Source organism: Schistocerca nitens, chromosome 5, assembly GCF_023898315.1.
Source record: "Schistocerca nitens isolate TAMUIC-IGC-003100 chromosome 5, iqSchNite1.1, whole genome shotgun sequence".
Classification (NCBI taxonomy): domain Eukaryota; kingdom Metazoa; phylum Arthropoda; class Insecta; order Orthoptera; family Acrididae; genus Schistocerca; species Schistocerca nitens.
This window is the reverse complement of record NC_064618.1, coordinates 361234001-361257372: the sequence shown is the minus strand read 5'-3', so window position 1 is coordinate 361257372 and position 23372 is coordinate 361234001. Positions and strand designations below refer to the sequence as shown.

General features: G+C 40.3%; 1 protein-coding gene across 5 annotated transcripts in view; it reads left to right on the top strand.

Moving 5' to 3' along the window:
* Positions 1–23372, top strand: part of LOC126259455 (alpha-L-iduronidase) — a 231075-nt gene that overhangs the window by 11613 nt on the left and 196090 nt on the right. For 4 of the 5 annotated variants that reach the window (XM_049956279.1, XM_049956277.1, XM_049956276.1 and 1 more), the window contains exons 2-3: positions 17168–17246; positions 17328–17436. The exons of the other annotated variant lie outside the window; for it this stretch is intronic. In XM_049956279.1, coding sequence (XP_049812236.1) covers positions 17213–17246; positions 17328–17436 — 143 coding nt within the window. In that variant the 5' untranslated portion in view covers positions 17168–17212. The remainder of the gene's footprint in view (positions 1–17167; positions 17247–17327; positions 17437–23372) is intronic. 5 annotated transcript variants of the gene reach the window in all.

The following is a 23372-nucleotide window of genomic DNA, read 5'->3' as shown; positions in this document are numbered from 1 at the left end:
TGAGAATTAGTCTAAATATTGTCAAACCATGTGTGATGCAACAGTGGGTGAACATTACATCACTTGAGCATTAGCAAAACCTTAGATAAGTAATTGGAAAAATAGGCCTTCCTTGTGTTTGCCAAATATGTTAAACCTCATCAAGAAGTGTGGCCCCTAGTTTTTCAAACAAAAAACAATCAGCATGTTTTTTTCACGTAATAGTTTAATATGAAAAAAGTATACTACATGGTGATGAACTGTGCACTGCACTATGACTTGGTGGTATAGCAACTGGTTGCTGAAAGTGATTATATTTGAGGAAGGTGTGAATGACGTTTGAATGATTCATGTAATATCAATGAGATGTTAGAGGTTTCCACCTGTATGAAATGTGTAAAACATGAAGAGCTGAACATCAGCATTTTCTTAAATAAACTACAATTTTACAGCATTAAAGGGCTTATTTCATAATTTATCAATAGGAACAAGACCACACCATTATGCAGTTCCAGAAGGGGTCACAAGGAAGAACCTTTTTTGTTCCTGTCAAAAATCACTACCAAAAACTCATGAGTTCAGTATTGTATTTACCCTTGTTATTGTTATTAAAGAGTGGATTAACATGTTGACTGGCACAAGGCTGGTGGCAACCATAGCGTAGCCTTACGCCTGATGCTGTGAGTCCATTGGGAGCCACAGTATGGCCTTACACATGATCCCCTGGCCTGCTAGTGAAACAGCGCGTGACTGTCAGTGCGCTAAAAAGTAATGCGCAGAACTTACAACACATTTAATACCTTGGAAAAAATAAAAATTAACACACTTAACACAATATCTCTCTTGGTATTTCCTAATTCATCAAGTCTGTTGATACATTTTTCCAATATGGAACACGTTTCAAAATACCCATTTTACAGTCGTCCTGCAGGTGTCCATGAGCAATGTGGCTTGGCATTGTTCCTTAAAGCCTGTCTTCAGTGTGCCAAATAGAAAGAAATATGGAGACACAAGGTCATGACTATATTGTTAGTACTCGAGCAACTCTCAGCTGAATTTTACTGTCAAATATTATCATCTAGCAATCAGATATTAGTACCCTCTGTTATTTCTTTTTAATTATACACCAAGTTCCATAGGATCAAATTGAGGAGCGAATCTCCATGGTCATGGAACATGTCAGTACATAAAATTACAACAGAAAAGTCATAATAAATTAAATAAAATGTTTGCGCCTGCTAAAAAGATAACAACCTGTAAGTTTATATAAATGCAATCAACAATATAACATAGGAATCTGCTTAATTTTTCAAGGAACTCCTCAACAGAATAGAAGGAGTGACCCATGAGCAAACTCTTTAGTTTAGATTTGAAAGCATTTGGATTGCTGTCAAGATTTTTCAATTCTTGCGGTAGCTTACTGAAAATGGATGCAGTAGAATACTGCCCGCCTTTTGCAAAAGAGTCGAGAAGGTACAATCCAAATGCAGAGTTGATTTCTGCATAGTATTAACAGGACAAAAGTTGCGACTTCTTGGGAAAAAGTTGATACTCTTAACAAGAAACAACATAAATCTGTACCAAACTTTGGGTTGGCAGGTGCTTGTTGGTGGGTTTGATAAGGACGGATGTGTGAAGCTGGCCATTGGACAGATGGAGGTCAACATATATATACAACACACACACACACACACACACACACACACACACACACACACACACACACACACACACACACACACACACATTGTGAGAGGTCAGTGTCGGAATATCTGGGCTAATGAACAGGGATTGACAAGAGGTACATGAACTTACACTGATTATTGCCTGGACTGCCCATTTCTGAGCGTAAAATACTCTTTGACAATTGGGAAGAGTTACCCCAAAATACATCATACACCGTAAGCAAATGAAAATAAACAAAGTAGAGTACTTTTTGTGTCAGACTATCACTTACTTCTGATACTGTTCTAATTGTTACAATGGCAGCATCAAGTCTTTGAAGAAGATCCTAAACATGGGCTTTCCATGACAGTTTACTATTTATCTGAACATTTAGAAATTTGGACTGTTCAGTCTCACTAATCATATGCCCATTCTGTGTATTCAGATTTTGTTGAATTGTGTGTTAGAAACAGTAAAAACTGAGGCTTACTGTGATTTAGCTGTAGGTTGTTTTCTACAAGTCATAAACTTATGTCTGGAACTGCACTCTTTGAAACAGTGCCAACTTAGCCCCCAACAATTTTTATTACCAAACTAGTGTTATCAGAAATATTTTAGAATCACATGTAATACTAGAAGGTATATCATTTATATAAATGTGGAACAGGAGTGTCCGCAGCACTGATCCCTGGGACACTTCCCATTTAACCACACCTGTCTCAGGCCCCACATCAGAGCCATTCTCAGTACTGTAGAGAGTGAACTTTTGCCGTCTCTTCCTATGGTAAGAGGTGAACCAGTTGTGCACTGCTCCCCATATTGTGTAATGGTCAAACCTCTGTAGGAATATTTTGTGAGAACACATCAAATGCCTTAATAAAATCAAAAAATATGTCTAGTTTTTAAAACCTTTTGTTTAATCCAACCAGTACTTCACAGAGAAAGGAGAATATAACACTTTCAGATGTTAAACAAATTCTGATACCAAACTGTACATTTGACAGCAAATTATGTGAAATTAAGTTAGCAGTTATCCTTACATATACAGTCTTTTCATTAACTTTAGCAAATACTTATGGCATTGAAACAGGTCAAAAATTCTCTACATTATTACTTTTTCCCTTTGTATAAAGCAGCTTTACTACAAGTACTTTAATTGTTATGGAAACTGACCATTCCTAAAGGAAAAATTACAAATATGGCAAAGTACAGAGTTAACATTTGCAGCCCAGTACTTAAGTATTCTGCAAGATACTCCCTCATACCCATGAGAGTTGTTAGTCTTCAGTGATTTAATTATTGACTCAGTCTCCCCTTTGTCATTATCATGGAGGAATATTTCAGATATCAGCCCTGGAAAGCCATTTTCCAAAAGAGTTATATTATTCCTCGTAGAAATTAAGTTTTTATTTAATTCACCAGCTACATTCAGAAAGTGATTGTTAAGCACTGTACAAATATCTGACTTATCAGTAAAAGAAACGTGTACTGACTGTGTATCCTCAACCTTGTGCTGCTGACCAGACACTTCCTTTATGACTTACCATATGGTTTTAATTCTATGTTATTCTATGCTCCCCAAGCACGACTCGTGCCCCATCCTCACAGCTTTAATTCCGCCAGTACCTCGTCTCCTACCTTTCAAACTTCACAGAAGCTCTCCTGCGAACCTTGCAACACTAGCACTTCTGGAAGAAAGGATACTGGCGGAATTAAACCTGTGAGGGCTGGACGTGAGTCGTGCTTGGGCAGCTCAGTTGGTAGAGCACTTGCCCACAAAAGGCAAAGGTCCTGAGTTCGAGTCTTAGCCCGGTACACAGTTTTAATCTGCCAGGAAGTTTCATATCAGCGCCCACTCTGCTGTAGAGTGAAAACTTCATTCTAGAAACATCCCTCAGGCTGTGGCTAAGCCATGTCTCCGCAATATCCTTTCTTCCAGAAATGCCAGCTCTGCAAGGTTCGCAGGAGATCTTCTGTAAAGTTTGGAAGGTAGGAGACGAGATACTGGCAGAATTAATACTGTGAGGATGGGGCGTGAGTCATGCTTGGGTAGCTCAGTTGGTAGAGCACTTGCCCACGAAAGGCAAAGGTCCCGAGTTCGAGTGTCAGCCCGGTACACAGTTTTAATCTGCCAGGAAGTTTCATGGTTATAGACTGTCCCCACATTATTCAGTCTGTATATTGAGCAATCAGTAAAGGAAACAAAAAAGAAATTTGGAATAAAAGTTAAAGTTCAGGGAGAAGAAACAAAAACATTTACTGATGACATTGTAGTTCTGACAGAGACAGCAAATGACTAAGAGGACCAGTTGAATGGAAAGGATAGGGCTTGAAATGAGGTTATACAATGAACAGCAAAAAGGTAAAACAAGAATTAAATCTGGTGATAGTGAGGGAACTGGGTTAGGGACTGAGACACTGAAAGTTAGAAGACAAATAACTGACCATGGCAGAAGTATTAGAAAGATTTTTTCTGAAAGTATTTGGAGTGTAGTCATGAACAGAAGTGAGATGTGGATGACAAATGGTACAGACAAGAAGAGAATATAAGTTTTTGAAATGTTGTGCTGCAAAAGAATACTGAAGATTAGATGGGTAGTCAGATAATTAATGAAGATGTACAGAATTGAATAGGAAAGAAAAGAAACAGAGTACAACTTGAATAAAAGAAGGAAATTGTTCACAGGACACATCCTGAGACATCAACCAAAAGACTCCTTGGTTAAGGGAGACCAAAAAATTAGCAGGAGCATAAAAATAGTAGATGGAGACAAAGATTTGATCACAGTAAGCAGTTTCAAGTGAATAATATAGGTTGCAACATATGCAACATAGCTGAAGAGCTTTGCACAGGCTAGTGTTGAGACATGCACCAAGCCATCTGCAGACTGAAGACCACAACACCAACATATGCAATGTTTTGCACATTCAGTGGTATTGTTAGACTTATAAATCAGCTAAAGCATGGCTCACGTGCAAGCTCAACATGGTTTTCAGCAAAGAAAATATGCCACTTGAAGGTGTTGCTATAATGCATGTAGTATTCCCTAACATCTTAAACTTTTTAATATTAATTCACTTGAACTGAGTCCTTTCACCCAAAATACACACTCATTGGTCCAACTTTGTGGGTATCCCCATTGTATATGCTCTGTTGGCTGGTCCTGATTATTACCTTTCTAAACCCAATAATACAACAGAAGAAGAACTGTTTGTGTTATATTGTATTGTATTTTATGGAACTTGGGATCTAGAAACAACAGAGAGGTTTCGTCCCCGATGTAGTCCTCAGTAGTTCACAACCCCACAACAGATTACAGCAGTCCACTCACCCCACTGCCACCCCACACCAAAACCAGAAGAGACCCCACCCCCCAGGAACATCTCACACCAGATGAGTGTAACCCCAATGTTTGCATGGTAGGATAATTATTGTGTAAGCATACATGGAAAAAGTGTTTGTGCAGCAATCACCGACATGGTGTAACTGAGGCGAAATAAGGGGAACCACCCCACATTCACTGAGGCAGATATAAAACTGCCTTAAAAACCATCCACAGACTGGCTGGCATACCGGAACTCAATACTAATCTGCCGAGCGGATTCGTGCCGGTGACTAGCACGCCTTCCCGCCTGAAAAGCAATACTTTAGAGTGCACGGGTAACTGGGCAGGCTACTGTTTGTGTTTCTTATTGGTGTACTCATGTTATTTAAATTTGTCTCATTTTCTGCTGAAAAATATTGTTTGATGTAATATTCCCCTATTCAACATTACCAATTGGCAGTATCATGATCACCACTGGAAAGAAAAAAGAGAAGATGGCTGTAGATGAGTCATGAAGCAATGTGTAAATAGGAAGATTGAACCAGTGACACATGTTGCTCTTATTCAGAAAAATAACACATTAATTGCCTACTAATAGAATGGTGCATCTCAGGGATTCCTTGAAGAAAGTAGTCAGAAATGTAATTTTACTAATAATATAATAATAATAATAATAATATTTATTCAACATCGAATAACAAATACAATCCCTAGAAATAATACAGTTTCAGGACATACTAACTGTATTGTGAAAAGGAAAGTTGCTACTCACTATACAGCAGAGATGCTGAGTCGCAGATAGGCACAACAAAAAGACTGTCACAAATAATAGCTTTCGGCCAGTAAGGCCTTTGTCATAATCGGACTGCAAACACACACATACACACTCAAGCAAACACTACTCACACACACATGACTGCAGTCTCAGACAACTGAGACCACACTGTGAGCAGCAGCACCAGTGCATGATGAGAGTGACAACTGGGAGGGGGTAAGGAGGAGGCTGGTGCGGTTATGGGGAGGGATCGTAGGGTAGGCGTGGCAGACAGTGACGTGCTGTTGGGGAGCACGGAAGGATGATATGGAAAGAGTGTAAGGTAGCTATGTGCAGTTGGGAGATATGACACAGGGAGCGGTGAGGCGGGGTGGGGGGGGGGGGGGGGCGGCAAAGGAGAGAAGTGCGATGAAGGAATTAGGGCTGTGTAATGCTGGAATGGAAACAGAGAAGGGGCTGGATGGGAGAGGACAATGACTAATGAAGGTTGAGGCCAGGAGGGTTATGGAAACACAGGATATATTGCAGGGAAAGGTCCCAACTGCACAATTCAGAAACGCTATTGTTGGCGGGGAGGATCCATATAGCATAGGCTGTGAAGCAGTCATTGAAATGAAGAATGTCATGTTTGGCAGCGTGCTCAGCAACAGGGTGGTCCACTTGTTTCTTGGCCAGAGATTGTCGGTGGCCATTCATGCAGACAGACAGCTTGTTGGTTGTCATGCCCTCACAGAATGTAGAACAGTAGTTGCAGTTTAGCTTGTAGATCACATGACTGGTTTCACAGGTAGCCCTGTCTCTGATGGGATAGGTGATGTTTGTGACCGGACCGGTGAGGATGGTGGTGGGGGAATGTATAGGATAGGTCTTGCAGCTTGGTCTATTACAGGGGTATGAGCCATGAGGTAAGGGATTGGGAGCAGGGGTTGTGTAGGGATGGATGAGTATATTGTGTAGGTTTGGTGCATGGCGGAATACCACTGTGGGAGGGGTGGCAAGGATAGTGGCCAGAACATTTCTCATTTCAGTGTATGATGAGAGGTAGTTGAAACCTTGGTGGGGAATGTAATTCAGTGGCTCCAGTCCTGGGTGGGACTGAGTTACGAGGGGAATGCTCCTCTGTGGCTGGATGGTGGGACTTTGTGAGGTGCTGGGAGACTGGAAAGATAAGGCATGGGAGATTTGTTTTTGTACAAGGTTGGGAGGATAATTATGGTTTGTGAAGGCTTCTGTGAGATCCTCAGTATATTTTGAGAGGGACCACTCATCACTGCAGATGCGACGACCACAGGTGGCAAGGCTGTATGGAAGGGACTTCTTGGTATGCAATGTGTGGCAGCTATCAAAGTGGAGATATTGTTGGTGGTTAGTAGTTTTGATATGAAAGGAGGTAATGATGTAGCCATCTTTGAGATGGAGGCCAACATCAAGGTAGGTGGCTTGTTGGGTTGAGTAGGACCAGGTAAAGCAAATGGAGGAGAAGTGTTGAGGTTGACCTGGTCCTACTCAACCCAACAAACTGCCTTCCTAGATGTTGACCTCCAACTCAAAGATGGCTGCATCAGTACCTCTGTCCATATCAAAACTACTAACCACCAACAGCAGCTGCCACCCATTCCATACAAAGACATCCCTTCCATATAGACTTGCCAACCCTGCTTGCCGCATCTGCAGTGACGAGCAGTCCATCTCGAAATATACTGAGGGTCTCACTGAATCCTTCACAAACCATAATTATCCTCCCAACCTTGTGCAAAAACAAATCTCCTGTGCCTTATCTTTCCAGTTTCCCACCACCTCACAAAGAGTCCCACTATCCAGCCACAGAGGAGCATTCCCCTCATAACTCAGTACCATCCAGGACTGGAGCAACTGTATTACATTCTCTGCCAGGGTTTCAACTACCTCTTGTTGTACCCTGAAATGAGTAATTTCCTGCCCATGATTCTTCCAAACCTACACAGTATACTCGTCCATCCCTACACAACCCCTGCTTCCAACCCCTCACCTCATGGCTCATACCCGTGTAACAGACCTAGATGCAAGGCCTGTCCTATACATCCTCCCACCACCACCTACTCCAGTCTGGTCACAAACATCACCTATCCCATCAAAGGCAGGACTACCTGTGAAATCAGTCATGTGATCTCCAAGCTAAGCTGCAACCAATGTGCTGCATTCTATGTGGGCGTGACAACTAACAAGCTGTCTCTCTGCATGAATGGCCACCAACAAACTGTGGCCAAGAAACAAGCATTTCTGAATTGCACAGGTGGAAATTTTCCCTGAAATGTATCCTACGTTAGTTGTTGTCCTCTCCCATCCAGCCCCTTCTCTGTTTCCATTCCATCACTACACAGCCCTAATTCCTTCATCACACCCAGTTTTTTTACTTCTCTCCTTTTCCACTAACCACCCGCCCCCCTCCCCACCTCTCCACTCCCTGTGTCTAATCTCCTGACTGCACATAGCTAACCTACTCTCTTTCCACCCTCTTTCCACCACATCACTTCGCTCTCCCCAACAGAACGTCACTGTCTGCCACGCCTACCCTACTATCCCTCACTGTCCCTGTCTGAGCCTCCTCCTCACCCCCACCCAGTTGCCACTCCCATCCTGCACTGGTACTGCTGTTCACAGTGTGGTCTCAGTTACCTGAGATTGCAGTCGTGTGTGTCAGTTGTGTTTCACAATATTTTTACATTCCATCCTGGTTTTTCCTTTGTTTGATTTAATTTTACTAATTGATTGTGTAAAAATATCTACATTTGTTTTGTTGTACAGGAGACTCAGTGAGAACAAATAGCAGATTGTGACAGTGTCACAATCTACAATAGTACCTAAAGATAACATAATTGAGACACCGTCTGTAACCTTAAATACCTAAATTAATCTCAGCTTGAAGAATCCAGCAAGTCCTCCAAATTACTTTCTGACGATAGTGCCCTGATCACTTAGTAATTATTTTACTCAGGATAGCATTTATTAACAGTGATGGAGTGTTATTTCTTTTTTTAGTAAATACTAAATTAGTGTAATGAAAGTTTTTCCCATTTCAGTTGTTATGAATTTTTATACCTGTATAGTATATTGTCCGTGAATATTGTCTCAATGTGTGCTAAGGAAACTTGAAACTGTTGTTCTTTCTGATACTGGACACATTATGTTGACCTCTGTGAATTACCATGCTTTGAATTATGTGTGTTTATTGACCCCTCTCTCCCCTGCCCCTGCCCCCCCTCTATCACACACACACACACACACAAACTCTCTCTCTTCCATTAATTATGGCATACTCTAAGTAGCAGTGATATACTATCATGTTCATGTCAATATCAGCTTCACAGGACTTAAGTTTGAACATAAATAAAATATAAATATTTTTCTGTACAACTGTATTCTTTATCGTTCTGTCCATTTCACAGTGCTGCCATTTTCACGATTGTATAACTCTATCTTCAGGTGCCAGGAGAGACGCATTGTGTAATCAACTTCCACAAGATTTATGTACCAGTAATAGATTTTTTTAAACTTTGTAATAAACATTTATTCTGTCCTACTCTGCTCTCCTGTATCAGCTATCCTGTGTCAGCCTGAGAGGTTGCCTCAGCTGATTCAATGTCTTCCTGTAACCCAACATTATGAGGAACCCAAACACTACAGCTGTACTCAGTAACTACCATCGGTATCAGTTCCGTGGGTGCGGGCTGGTCCGTGAATGTGGTTAATAGCTACAGTCGGGATGATCTTGTGTTGCTTTGTTGCTGCCTCTCCTCTGTCCCCATCTCTGTAAAAAGAAAGAATGGTAATCCTTCTGTGTTTGCATTTTTATCTTTGCAAGGTCGCATTTGGTTTATATGTTTTCAACAGAGTAGGCCTTTTGTCAGGGTGACTTTGGCCATGGCCCTGCCAAGGAGGTTTGTTACTTTTGCTGGTAGTCAATGTTGGTGCCCCCTAAAAAAGTACAAGGGTCAAAACAGGATCCTGAAGGATATAATGTTGGCAATAGGTTTCCTGTGATAGCTCCTGGTTGACCTATGGATGTGTGATTGAAAGTTGTGACCTGTGTGATTGGCCATGTACTTTTTCTACTGGCAAGGCTTTGTCTTGTGGAGTGGCATGATACACAGCTAAAAACAAGGTCAAGAATTTGTCCACAGAGTGATTGCAGTGTAAATTTTGATATTTGATTTTATAACATGCAGACAAATCTTTATGTTAGGCTATTGGAGGCAGATGGAAAGGTGACATTTGTATTAATTGTATGCCATTCTTTTCACAAAAGGAAATAAATTTGTCTGAAGTGAATTGTGGTCCTTTATCAGTTACCAGCCCTTCCATTGAAAAACTTTTTGCCAGTGTCTGGATGGTTCAACTGGGTGAGGTGTTTGACATATGGGAGACATAAGGAAAACCTTTCCTCTATCAATGGCTATGAGTCAGGTATGGCCCAGAAACAATCCAGCAAAATCCGGTTGCAGTCTTCATCATGGAATTGAAGTGTCCGGTCATGGGAAGAATTGTTGAGGTGCTGTGGCCTGCTTGCTCTGGCAGATGGTGCAAGCTGTAAGCATCTGTGTGATGGCAACATTGAGACCACACCAGTACACATGCTGGCAAGCCAACCTCCTGGTAAGGACCAGCCTCCAGTCTCCCTTGTGGAGCAGGGCCAGCAGTCGTTGCTGTAGTGACATCTGAATAGCTACTCTGGTCTGGTGACTCTTGCCCTGTAGGAGTTGTATGCCTAGGATGGTTGAAAGCTTGTGTCTTCTGCACCAGTATGCCTGGATTTCTGGATTTTTGATGTGTCTTCATTTGGAGGTTCACCCTTGCTGGACAGATCAAAGTAGTTCCCAGATGACGAGTTGTTTGTGAAGTGTGTGGTCACCAGCATCACATCCAGTGGGAGACTGTTGGCTAAGTGTGAATATCCTTCTGCCTCCTAGATAAATTCTGAGTCCTGACCTACTGACAATCAGGACAGAAGATCGGCATTAGTATGTTGTGTGGTGGAATGAAATTGGATGCCATAATTAAATGCAGGTAAAAATAGTTCCCATTGTTGTAGGCAGTGAGCTGTCTTGGTGGGGGTGGATGCTGAAGCCTTGAAAAAGAGCAACAATGGTTATGAAGAGGTCCTGTAGTACGAATTTCCAGTAATAGCTCAATTGTCATAGTACGTACTTGAGTTGTTGTTCATCTTTTGGTGTGGGCAATTTTTGGACCACCTCCACATATTGAGGTGTGGGATGAATGCCTGTAGCACTGAGGACATGCCCCAAGTATTTGACCTGTTCTGCATAGAAGCTACACTTTTCCAGTTTGCTGTATCTGGCACTTCACAAGTGAGATTTTAGAGATATCTTTGGAAAATGGCTGGGCTGCTAGCCACTCTGAATGGTAGATAGTTGTACTGATGAAGTCTGTAAGTACTGATTACCAGCTTCTTCTTGGACTCAACATCCAGGTGGAGCTGAAGGTACGCATTTTTGAGATCAATTTTAGCAAAAATTTGTGCACCCGCTATACTGGTCAAGATGTCCTCCACCTTTGGAATTGGGTATGAGTCCACCACGGACTGAGAGTTTATTGTATGTTTGAGATCATCACATGTACATAGGGCAAGGTTTTTTACTGTGACTGTAGATGCTGTAGATGTGACCCACTGACTGTTTGAGCTAGAGGTAAGCATTCCTTTATGCTGCAGTCATTTTAATTCAAGTTGCAGCTTGTCTTGTAAGGCAAAAGGTACATTATGTGCTTAAAAAAATTTGAGGTGGCAGCTGGGAGTTGGAGTATATGTACTTCAAACTCTCTGACATGTGATCCTTGTTGATAAAAAAACTGAACTGAATTTTGCAAACAATTTGTGGTGGAACCTGGAAACACTGACAGATTGGATTGTGGGTGTAGAGTCATGTGTCTCTAGTCCCAATGCATTGAAGAGATAGGTTTACTGCTCCTGGAGTGTCCACTGCAAGGATATGAACTCTGCTAGTCTGGGCAGCATACTATACCTTTGCAGTGAATTGCTGCAAAAAACACACAAATCCATGGCTATAAGTCCTCATCTGAGAGTCCATGGGCTGGAAGGTTGGGGTGCCCACCCACTGTTAGGATTGCCAGTCAGTGATGGTGGCAGAGGAACCTGTGTTGATTTGCAATCCAAGTGGCCATCATCAGTGTAGATTGTCAGAGAGATTCTGTTTGTGGTGGTTGGGAACACAGATTTGATATATGGTATGTTCGGATAAGGTTTTGGTCATTGTTTCTCCTTTGAGTGAATTGCCCCTGTTGTGGTCCACTGATAATTTGCACAGTGATTGACATAGTTCTGCCCAGTGACCTGACTTTCCACATGTTGTACGTTTTACCCTGCGATAATGACATTGATGACTGGGGTGTGATATAAAACACTGGCTACACAGTGGCAATTATCTGGGTTGGCATTTTAGTGCCTGATCTTTTTGTGCTTTCTGTCATTGCATTCTGACTGGTGTTCAGAGTCTATGGGTTGTCCTGGTTGCAGAAACTTGGAACAGGTCTTGCCGAGTTGCTTCTGAATGCAATGACTATTCAAAAGCCCTAATGATGACAAACATGCTTCTGACATAGGATCTTTCAGTTTCAACTAGTCCGTTCAGAGTTCATCATCTAGAGGATGCACAAATATCATGTCCCTGACAAATGAAGCTGCATATGACTGTTTGGAAACCTGATTACTGTGCAAAAATCTACAGTCCCTGGATAGCCATTGCAACCATGCAATCCATTCTCCGTATGATTTGTGCTGAGCTTATGACAACTGAAGAACTTACATCTATCTGCAGTTACATGAACTTGGCAATCAAAATATTTAAGGAAATTGGATTTGCCCTTTCATATGGGAGGGCATGGGGCTCTGTCTCAGGATTAAGTTGTTTTACAAGACAATGATATATATCTGATCCTACATAACCCAACAAAAAAAGCACATTGCTGCTTGTTACCAGAGATGCCGTGGACCAGGAAGTGCTGCTTCATCCTTGAGATGTAGTCAGCCCATTGTTTAAGCTTGCAGTCAAAGGCCTGGAATGACACTGAAACATATTCTATTCTGCTGTACAGAATGCCTTGACCATGGTGTCAATTCTGGAGAGATAGTTGGATACCTCCATCATTGAGGATGAAACTGCAGCTACTCTGTCTGCCATAGTTGCAGAGCTGGTAACATATGCTGGAGCATCAGAAAAACTTGTGCACTAAAATCTGTTGTTTCAGACATTCTAAAAAACAAAGAGAAACTATGCAGCATCTGAGAGCACATACAGCTCACTAAATGTTGCTGTTGGTACACACATGAAGCTTTTTATAATCCTTGTCACCACTGAAAAATGTGCCGTGGGTGGCAAAAAATATGGCACAGATTCCTCAAAAGTTTGTTGACAAAAATAAGAAGACTGTTTGACACTCTGATGAGTAATAATACAATATTCACAAGCTGAAAGTCGTTGGCTGGAGACTCTAGTTTAGAAAACAAGTTAGTTACAGAAATGAAAATTCTGATTATCGTGATTATCACTGTTAGCATTCAACCGCGATTCTTATACATATTTTAACAACGCGTTTCAAGAGACAATGCTCTCATCATCAGGTTGTAAAATCTATATCATGAATTAAACGGACTAAAAAGACCAAATATCATCACCAATAGTTGGGAAGTCCATAGAGTAAAACAGAATTAAAAGTATATTGGACTGTGAGTCCTCGTCTCACTGAGTCTCACTGAGAACATCTTCAAGCAAAGTTCAATTAAGAGTTTAAGCTCTTCTGTCCTGGCATGGTGTTAAAATGCAACAAACAATTTAAGTTTTTCCATCTATGCACGGAGTTAAAATCCCCTGGGAACAGTCTACAGTCAGTGTACTACAAGAATAATGTAAGCAAAGTTTTTCAACATCCACAACCATAAAGATAGGTCTGTCAACAATGGCGAAGTGATCCAGGTGTTGTCTGTTGTGGCAGTTGGTCAGCAGCTGAGACAGCGAAGTCCACATGGAACTGGATGTTTGAACTGGAGTCCTGGCTTGGAGTGAACTGCTGATGGATGACCATGCACCGGACTAAATAGCATCCTGTGGCAGGATATCTTAGGATCTATTTTTGGTCATATGGAGCATGGAAGCAAGTAGATTTTCGCAACCTGCGACTTCTGGCGGAGCTGATAGGGCCACTTAGTGGAATGCAAGGAATTCTGTTTTTCAGTGAGTAGTGGTTGCTTGGGAACTAGGCAACTTTCAATGCTGGGAGGTATGATGTTTTGTCGACCTTGCAGGCATAACATCACAAAATGTCAGTCTCTTTTATAGATGAGTTACACTTCCCTAGATTCTACACAATAAACCGAAGTCAACCATTTGCCTTCCCTTGTCCTTTTTGATATTCCTTAGGAACATTACCCCTAGATGTCACATCAATGTGATGGTGTCAAGCAGCACACCACTAATGCTGTATTCGATCATTACAGGATGGATTTTCCTCCTCATTTAGAGCAAGCTAGAATTTATGACATCAAATACAAATTCTGTCCAAGCCATTCTGTAGCCTCTAAAGTCACTCAAGGATGTCACTCACTTTCCCATACATTACAGCATCTTGGCATCGCAAATGGTTACAGATTGCTGCTTGCACTATCTGTTAGATCATGTTTGTATATAGAGAACAAGGAAGGTCCCATCACAGTTTCCTGGGGCACTTTTGACAATAACCTTGTCTCTGATGAACGCTTATCATCCTCGACAATATACAGGGCTCTATTCCTTAAAAAGTTATCTAGTCAAATATCTAAGAACCTATTCCATAAGTTTGGACCTTTGTAAACAATCTGCACTGCAGCACTGTCTCAATTACTTTCTGGAAATCAAGGAATATGGAATGTGCCTATTGTGTTTCATCCATGGTTTGTAGGGTATTGGGCAAGACAAGGTCAAGTTGAGTTTTGCGTGAGAGACACTGTATAAAGCCATGCTGATTTGTGGAGATAAGCTGTTCTGTCTCAAGGTAATTTATTCTATTTGAACTTAGAATATGTCCAAGAATTCTGCAGCAGACCAATGTTAATGGTATTGATCTATAATTTTGTGAATCTTTTCTTTTATCCTTCTTATATACTGTGGTCACCTTGGTTGCTTGGGACTTTGCATAGAGTGTTATAAATGCAAATTAAGTAAGGGCCAATGCTGAAGAATACTCTTTGTAAAACTAAACTGGGGCTCCATCTGGAACTGGCAACTTATTTGTTTACAGCTCTTTCAACTCCTTCTCAATGTCAGGGATGCCTACTGTTATGTTCACCATACATGCTTAACTTCAGGAATTCACTGGTTGTTTCACTACCTGTGTCATATCAATTTCCCCCTCCTCATCACATATACAGTGTCTCAGAATTACATAGTTGGGATTTGTTTGTACAACACTTCGTTCAATGCCCTTGATTCAGTCTGCACTAGTTCCTATTACACATGATCCATGTTCACTTCTTTTGTCTTCCTTTCCACTTCACATGATTAATATACACTCCACGTTGTTCTCTGTGCTGTCTTCCTCTTTCTCTGCTCTGTCTCCCCACCCCCTCCCCAAACATTGTACTGAAATTTAATCTACCTATTCTTTTTTTACATGTAAGTGAAGGCACACATGAACATTTTGTATGTTATCATTTTAACTACTCCAGAATTATAGTTAACCTTTCTGTGTGCTGAATGCACTTTTCTAAAAGCAATAACTTATTCAATGTTTTTACCTATTACACTCATTCTTTTGTTTTCTCCCTTTTTTGCACTTTCTAAGAATCCATACAGCTTAATTTGTGTTGTATCGTTCCATTTCATCCTTTCAGCAATAATCTGGTATATTTCATCATGTTAGCAGGAAGTTTTTTCCTTTGCATTTGCAATACATGTGATGACTTAATTGACATAAATATCTCTTTCTCATGTTGTTGATATTTCAACCTGGAGTTTCCACTGTTTGATCTAGCCTGCAGTTATTGTGAAATGTCCTACGACTCATTGTTAATAGATACTATAGCATCATCATTCAGAAACAGCTGCAACTAGAAGAACTCATAGGAGGCCAGCTCATATGAATAAAATGACTGAGGCAGCACTTAAACATATTCTATTAATTAAAATGTCAGCAAATTTCATTGTTGTGTGAGCTGGTATATTTTCACTTTTCTGAAGGTAATGACTTTTCCTTTGAATTGAGGTGATTTGAAGTTCAGAAACAAATGAATTGAGCAAGAAATGCATCACCTATCATTAAGCTGACCAAACGAATGTTGGCAAGATACCTTGTAGAAAATCTTTCAACCATTTTCTTCCTCACTGATTTCTGTTTATCGTGATCACTGACCTTCACCAGGAAAGCAGCAAACAACAGACTGACATCTGAGCTATACTTCACTGTAGTATAATGAATTACACTGTTGTGAGTGAGTAATCAGTGAACCATGGTGTTGATGACTAAATGTGAGAGGAACGGAAAAGGGTCCTGTTATCACTGTGAGAAGAATTAAGGTGGTATCAGTACCTAAAGAGAAACTAATGGCTGCTGTTTCGAAAATTGATTTTGGCAGTAGGAAGAGCTGTATGCTGATCACACGGTCCTCATAGCTTTTTTATTATTCCCCTGCTGCCCCCCCTCCCCCCCCCCCCCCAAGGAAAAAAGGCATCATTCCTCCATTCCTTACTCCACCCAGCCAAGGTAACTACTTGTACCAGTCAGCAGTCAGGATGCAAGCAATTTACTGTATTTTCTATACGCTTTTCTCTGCACTAAGAGCTTCCTTCATATGGTAAGTATGATCTGTCTAAATAAGCATCGTGTATTCCAGTTTGGATGTTCCATTGCTTTTTGTTATGTTACATCCTTGGTGTGAACTGGCTCCAGTGAATCTGATTTATTATTAGTAAAGCTGATATAATTTAGAATTAATATAAGGCATATAATTTTAGGCTGCTTACTAAAACTTTGTTCTGTTTTTCTTGTTTTTCTTTCTGGATTTTTCATTACAAGCTCATTTTTCTTTGTGGCTGTTAGCCAGATGCAAGTCTCTGCTGCTAATTAGATAATCTGCTTTCCTTTCTCCTTATGGGACATGCAATTGTCATTTGCATTACATGCATTTAGAGTCTTTTTTTGCACTGTTGATTATTCCTCTTCAGATATTACAAGTCTAGCAACTTTGAAAAGCTGCTACTAAAGCTCATTTATAACATTTTATTATACTGTTTATAGAGTTTCAATTAAACACATGTGATATGTTGGGGAATTATAATTAAATGTGGAAATTTTGTAATAAATAATATCAAGTGTTTATAGCTACATTTTATGGTATAAGTTATATTTTCTCCATACTTACCTGTGCCATTCCAAACAGGTTAAAGCACAAGTGAATGTCCTATAGAACAACCCACTACTTACCATGATGACTCTTTATAAGACGACAATATTTCTCTGTGAGTATCATGATAGATGATCATTTACTTCTGCACTGTGGAAGTATAGTGAATACTCAAATGTGTATCTCTTTTCTTAAGGTGTTCTAATTGTTCCTGCAAGAATAAGTTGTAAACTGGAAGTATACATTGATTTGATGTCTCCTCCAGTAGGTCCTCTAAACCATTTTTGGGACAGCACTGGTTTCAGGTTTGTATGAGATTATAGAATAATATCTTTCCTATCCAGTTTGTAACAGTTTATCTAATGCATATAAATAATGAAAAAGTTTATTTTAAAATATTCGTAGGGAGTATGGAGTCTCAAGTAAATTTGTGAGCATGGTGAGAACAAGCACTGCAGAAACAAGAGCAAAGGTGAAATACCAGGAAGAGATATCCTAGGAGTTTGATATTTATGCAGGTCTGTGTCAAGGTGATGCTATCTTACTAATATTATTTAACATTGTGTTCAAGAAAGGCATCCGATAAAAGGACAGTAATGATCATCATTGTTTCCCAACTCCAGTTTCCTGGAGTGTTCGCCATCTCCTTCTGCCTTCATATATTTTCTGTACCAGGACAGCTTCCCATTTGTGTCCTTTCTCCTCCACATCTGATCTTACAGTCTATATTCAGCATTTTCTTGGTCTTCTCCATGGTTTTCTTCGTGCAAGGTTCAGGTTGAAATACCTTTTGGCAGGTCTTTGGCTGTTCAGTCTCATTATTTGCCCATACCACTGAAGCTTGCATTTCTTTATGACACTGGTAACAGGAACCTCAACACCGGCTACTTTTCTATTCACCTCATTCCTGATTTTGTTGATTCTAGTTGTTTGGTTCATAATTGTCATAAATCTCATTTCTGTTGCCTGAATTAAGCTGGGGTCTTTGTTTAGTAGGGTACATGATTCTAAACCATATGTTAGGATTGGTATGAAATAGATGTGATACATGGTCACTTTTGTTTTTCTTGGCATTTTATCATCCCAGAGAAGATTTCTGAGTTGTCTGTAAAAATTGGATGCTTTCTGTGTCCTTCTGTTTGTAATACCTGCTTAATGGTGTTGCCTTTTGAGATCATGCTTCCTAGGTACTTGAAATGTGAAACAGATTCTACAGATTCTACTTTGACTCCTTCTAGAAATACACAGGGTGATTATAATTAAAGTTAAACTTTCAAAGCGCTGTATAGAAATAACACCACTGGCCAGTGTGACGTCAAATTGCAATGGAATATTATCAGAGAAGGGGGAAAACATATGGCGGAAGGAAAAGAAATAGCATGAAAATTGATCAATAGATGCCACTATATGTGTCAGAATACATAGATGAAAACATCGTAGGTATCGAAATAGATGACAGAGGGATAGAAAAACAAATTAAAATCGCTTAAAAGAGGAAAGGCCAGTTCAATTTTACACAGAGTACGCGAAGGAACTTGCCCCCCTTCTTCCAGCAGTGTACCGTATGTCTCTAGAAGAGTGTAGCGTTTCAAAAGATTGGAAAAGAGCACAGATCATCCCCGTTTTCAAGAAGGGACGTCAAACAGATGTGCAGAACTATAGCCCTATATCTCTAACATCGATCAGTTGCTGAATTTTGGAACATGTATTATGTTCGAGTATAATGACTTTTCTGGGGTCTAGAAATCTACTCTGTAGGAATCAGCATGGGTTTCGAAAAAGACGATCATGTGAAACCCAGCTCGCGCTATTTGTCCACGAGACTCAGAGGGCCGTAGACACAGGTTCCCAGGTAGATACTGTGTTTCTTGACTTCTGCAAGGCATTTGATACAGTTCCCCACAGTCGTTTAATTAACAAAGTAAGAGCATATAGACTATCGGACCAATTGTGTGATTGGATTGAAGAGTTCCTAGATAACAGAATGCAGCATGTCATTCTCAATGGAGAGAAGTCTTTCGAAGTAAGAGTGATTTCAGGTGTGCGTGCCGCAGAGGAGTGTCGTAGGACTGTTTCTATTCACAATATATATAAATGATCTTGTGGATAACATCGGAAGTCCACTGAGGATTTTTGCAGATGATGCTGTAGTATATCGAGAGGTTGTAACAATGGAAAATTGTACTGAAATGCAGGAGCATCTGTAACGAATTGACGCATGCTGCAGGGAATGGCAATTGAATCTCAATGTAGATAAGTGTAATGTGCTGTGAATATATAGAAAGAAAGATCCTTTATCATTTAGCTACAATATAGCAGGTCAGCAGCTGGAAGCAGTTAATTCCATAAATTATCTCGGAGTAGGATTAGGAGTGATTTAAAATTAATCATCAGTAAAGCAGATGCCAGACTGAGATTCATTAGAACAAAGGAAGCAGGTTACAGTACACTTGTTTGCCCATTGCTTGAATACTGCTCACTGGTGTGGGGTCCGTACCAGATAGGGTTGATAGAAGAGATAGAGAAGATCCAATGGAGAGCAGTGCGCTTTGTTACAGGATCATTTAATAATCATGAAAGCTTTACGGAGATGATAGATAAACTCCAGTGGAAGGCTCTACAAGAGAGACGCTCAGTAGCTTGGTACGGGCTTTTGTTGAAGTTTCAAGAACTACCTTCACCAAGGAGTCAAGCAGTATATTGCTCCCTCCTATGTATATCTCGCGAAGAGACCGTGAGAATAAAATCAGAGAGATTAGAGCCCACACAGAGGCATAACAGCAATATTTCTTTCCACGAACAATACGAGACTGGAATAGAAGGGAGAACCGATAGAGGCACTCAAGGTACCCTTTGCCACACACCGTCAGGTGGCTTGCAGAGTATGGATGTAAATGTAGATGTAGATGTCATGCATACGACTGACCAAAGTTGGTATAAACACGCCGGGTACACAGCTTTTCCTCCTTTCATGTCTGCAACTTTCACCATGACTGTCTCAATGCAGTATCGCACTCTGCTTGTAAAGCTGTATTAAAAGAATGATGACTGTGCACACATCACATCACTTTGCAGAAGTTCCAGACACTGAAGGGTTTGAAAAAAGGTGTTGGTCCAATGGTTGCCATGGGCCTGGAGAAAATGATTTGGAAATTTGAAAAGATGGGTTCTTTTGGTGTGCAACCTGGTAGAGGGAGGAAACAAATTGATAGAACATTAGTGGAAGCAGTGGCCACAGCAGTGCAGGAGGAGACGAGAGGTGGTGTGTAAAAGTGTAGTGCATGGAGAACTGCCCTTCACATTGGACGTACCCATGAGAATGGTGCATAAAATCCTACGAAACATCCTTCTTTGCTATCCATTCAAAATTACCCATGTGTACAAATTGCTTCCTGTTGACCTGCCAGCAAGAGAGGCCTATGCTTTAGAATTTCTTGGTCACATGGAAGTGGACAATGACTGGCTGTGGAAGATTTTGTGAACAGACAGGGCCCCACTTCCATCTGACAGGATATGTCAATACACAAATTTGTCAAATATGGGCAATGGAAAATCCAAACATAAATCAACCAGAACCACTTCATCCTGGAAAGGTCACTGTGTGGTGCAGATTTACAGCATCATTTATCACAGGGCCATATTTTTTCGAAGAGAGAGGTGCTTCCGGTCCTGTTACCCTGTACCATCACTGGTAAGGGCTATGAATGTCTTTTGTGCAGCCACGTCATTCAAGCTCTCCAACATCGTGGATGTGTGGATGGGATCATATTTAAGCAATATGGTGCACCTCCGCACATTTCAAATCCAGTTACACAGCTGCTGAAGCACCATTTTGGAAATGTTAGAATTATCAGCCACCATTTCCCTACAGCCTGGCTGTCCCAATCACCTGATCTTAATCTGTGTGACTTCTGGCTGTGGGGCTATCTGAAATATGATGTGTTCAGTGTTCCAATTGCAAACTTGGCTGCACTGAAGGCCCACATTGTGCAACACATTCCGAACATGGCCCCGGAAACACTTTGATCAGTTGTGGAACATGCTGTTCCTCGATTTCAGCTTTTTGCAGAAAATGGTGGACAGCATATTGAACATGTTTTGCACCAGTCACACGGAAATTAATAATGCAATTTGATTTTGACTGATACTTTTTATGTGGATTTTGGCCCCAGGACAATTAAAAACAGATGCGATTAATGCTTTTTATGTGGTTTTTGGCCTCAGGACAATTAAAAACCAATGTGAGTGATGCTTTTTATGGGGTTTTCGGCCTAAGGATACTTAAAAGCTAATTTTTCCCATCCAATGTGATATAAACTTGCCATGGTGGATGGGCTTAGGTAATTAACCATATCACACCAGACCACCAATGCACACTGAGTAGCACAGTTTGTTTAATGTCAAACGTACAGCTTAGGCATTGTTGTATGATCTGCTTGTCATTTGTAGTCAATGTCATTTGTAGTCAACCACTATTAAATTATGATGCTTACAGCCCCATCTACTGCTACATTTTGTAACTATTTATTTTTCATTTCTATTTATTCATTTACCTGAAGTTCGGTAGGAGCAAATCTCCAAGGTCATCGAACGTATCTGTACATGAAATTACAATGTAAAACTAATAGCAGCTAAAAATAAAATGTTAATGAACCCAAAAAAAGTCAAGCCATAAGTTTAAGTAAACACAATCTACAATACAACAAGAATCAGCTAAATTTTCCAAGAAACTCCTTGACAGAATAGAAGGAGCGACCCATGAGGAAACTCTTCAGTTTCAATTTGCAAGTGAGGTTATTACTGCTAAGAGTTTTGAATTCTTGTGGCAGTTTATTGAAAATGGATGCAACAGTATACTGCACACCTTTTTGCACAAGAGTTAATTAAATCTGATCCAAATGCAGTTTTAATTTCTGTTGCCGCTTACTGCCCAAACTGCTCATTTCTGAGCCAAAAATATCCTTTTAGAATGGGAACAGTTACCCCAAAATATAATACCATATGATACAAACAAATGAAAATTAGTAAAGTAGAGTAATTTTCATGTCAAACAATCATTTACTTCAGATACCGTTTGAATAGTAAAAATATCAGCATTAAATCTTTGATCAAGATCCTGAAAATGGGGTTTCCTTGATAGCTTACTATCTATCTGAACATATAGAAATTTGAAATATTCAGTTTCACTAATCATATGCCCATTCTGTAAAATTAAAATGTCAGGTTTTGTTGAATTGTATGTTAAAAACTGTAATAACTAAGTCTTACTGTGATTTAGCATTCGTTTATTTTCTACAAGCGATCAACTTATATAATGAACTGCACTATTTGAAACTGAGCCAATGTTGCACACAACATCCTTTAATACCAAGCTACTGTCATTAGCAAATGCCCCATTTGAACGTACCCCACTCAGACCCCACATCACAGCCATTCTCAACACTGTGAATATTGACCTATTGCTGTCTGTTGCTAAAGTAAGAGGTGATCCAATTGTCAGCCACTCTCCGTATTCCATAATGGTCCAACTTCTGGAGCAATATTTTGTGATCTGCACAATGAAACACCTTAGTTAAATCAAAAAATATGCCTAACATTTGAAACATTGAAACTGCAAAGAGAACCAACAGATCAATATTGGATCAAATAAAACCAGATTTCTCCCTGGAAGGTCTAATGTTGAAACAAAAGCTGACCTACTTTGGACACACAATGCGAAGGCATGCCTCGCTGGAAAAAAACCTTAATGCTGGGGAAGATTGAAGGAACTAGAAGAAGAGGACATCAGAGGATGAGATGGATCGATGGCATCACAGAAGCAATGGGTTCCAACCTGGAAGGTCTACGGGAGAAAGTGCAAGACAGGAAAAAGTGGCGTGATTTGGTTCATGGGGTCACGAAGAGTCGGAACCGACTAAACGAATAGAGAGAGAGAGAGAGAGAGAATGACTGTATAGAGTATGTTTTTAGTTAGATGTAATTTAAACATGCTGTCAGGGAAGCAGCCTATAAATCTGTAAATTTAACTTACTGCTGTCACAGGACTAGGAAATCATTTACCCTGATTGCATTATAAGATAATCATAGACCAAATGGGGCAGCATTCCTAATGTGTCTGTGAACTTTGTCTTGATTTTGTGGTGTCAGTGTATAATGAGTGGACTAATAACAGTGAAAAATAAACCCTGTATAACTAGACTCACCACAAACATTTAGAAAATCCTTCTGCATGTGAGGGCTC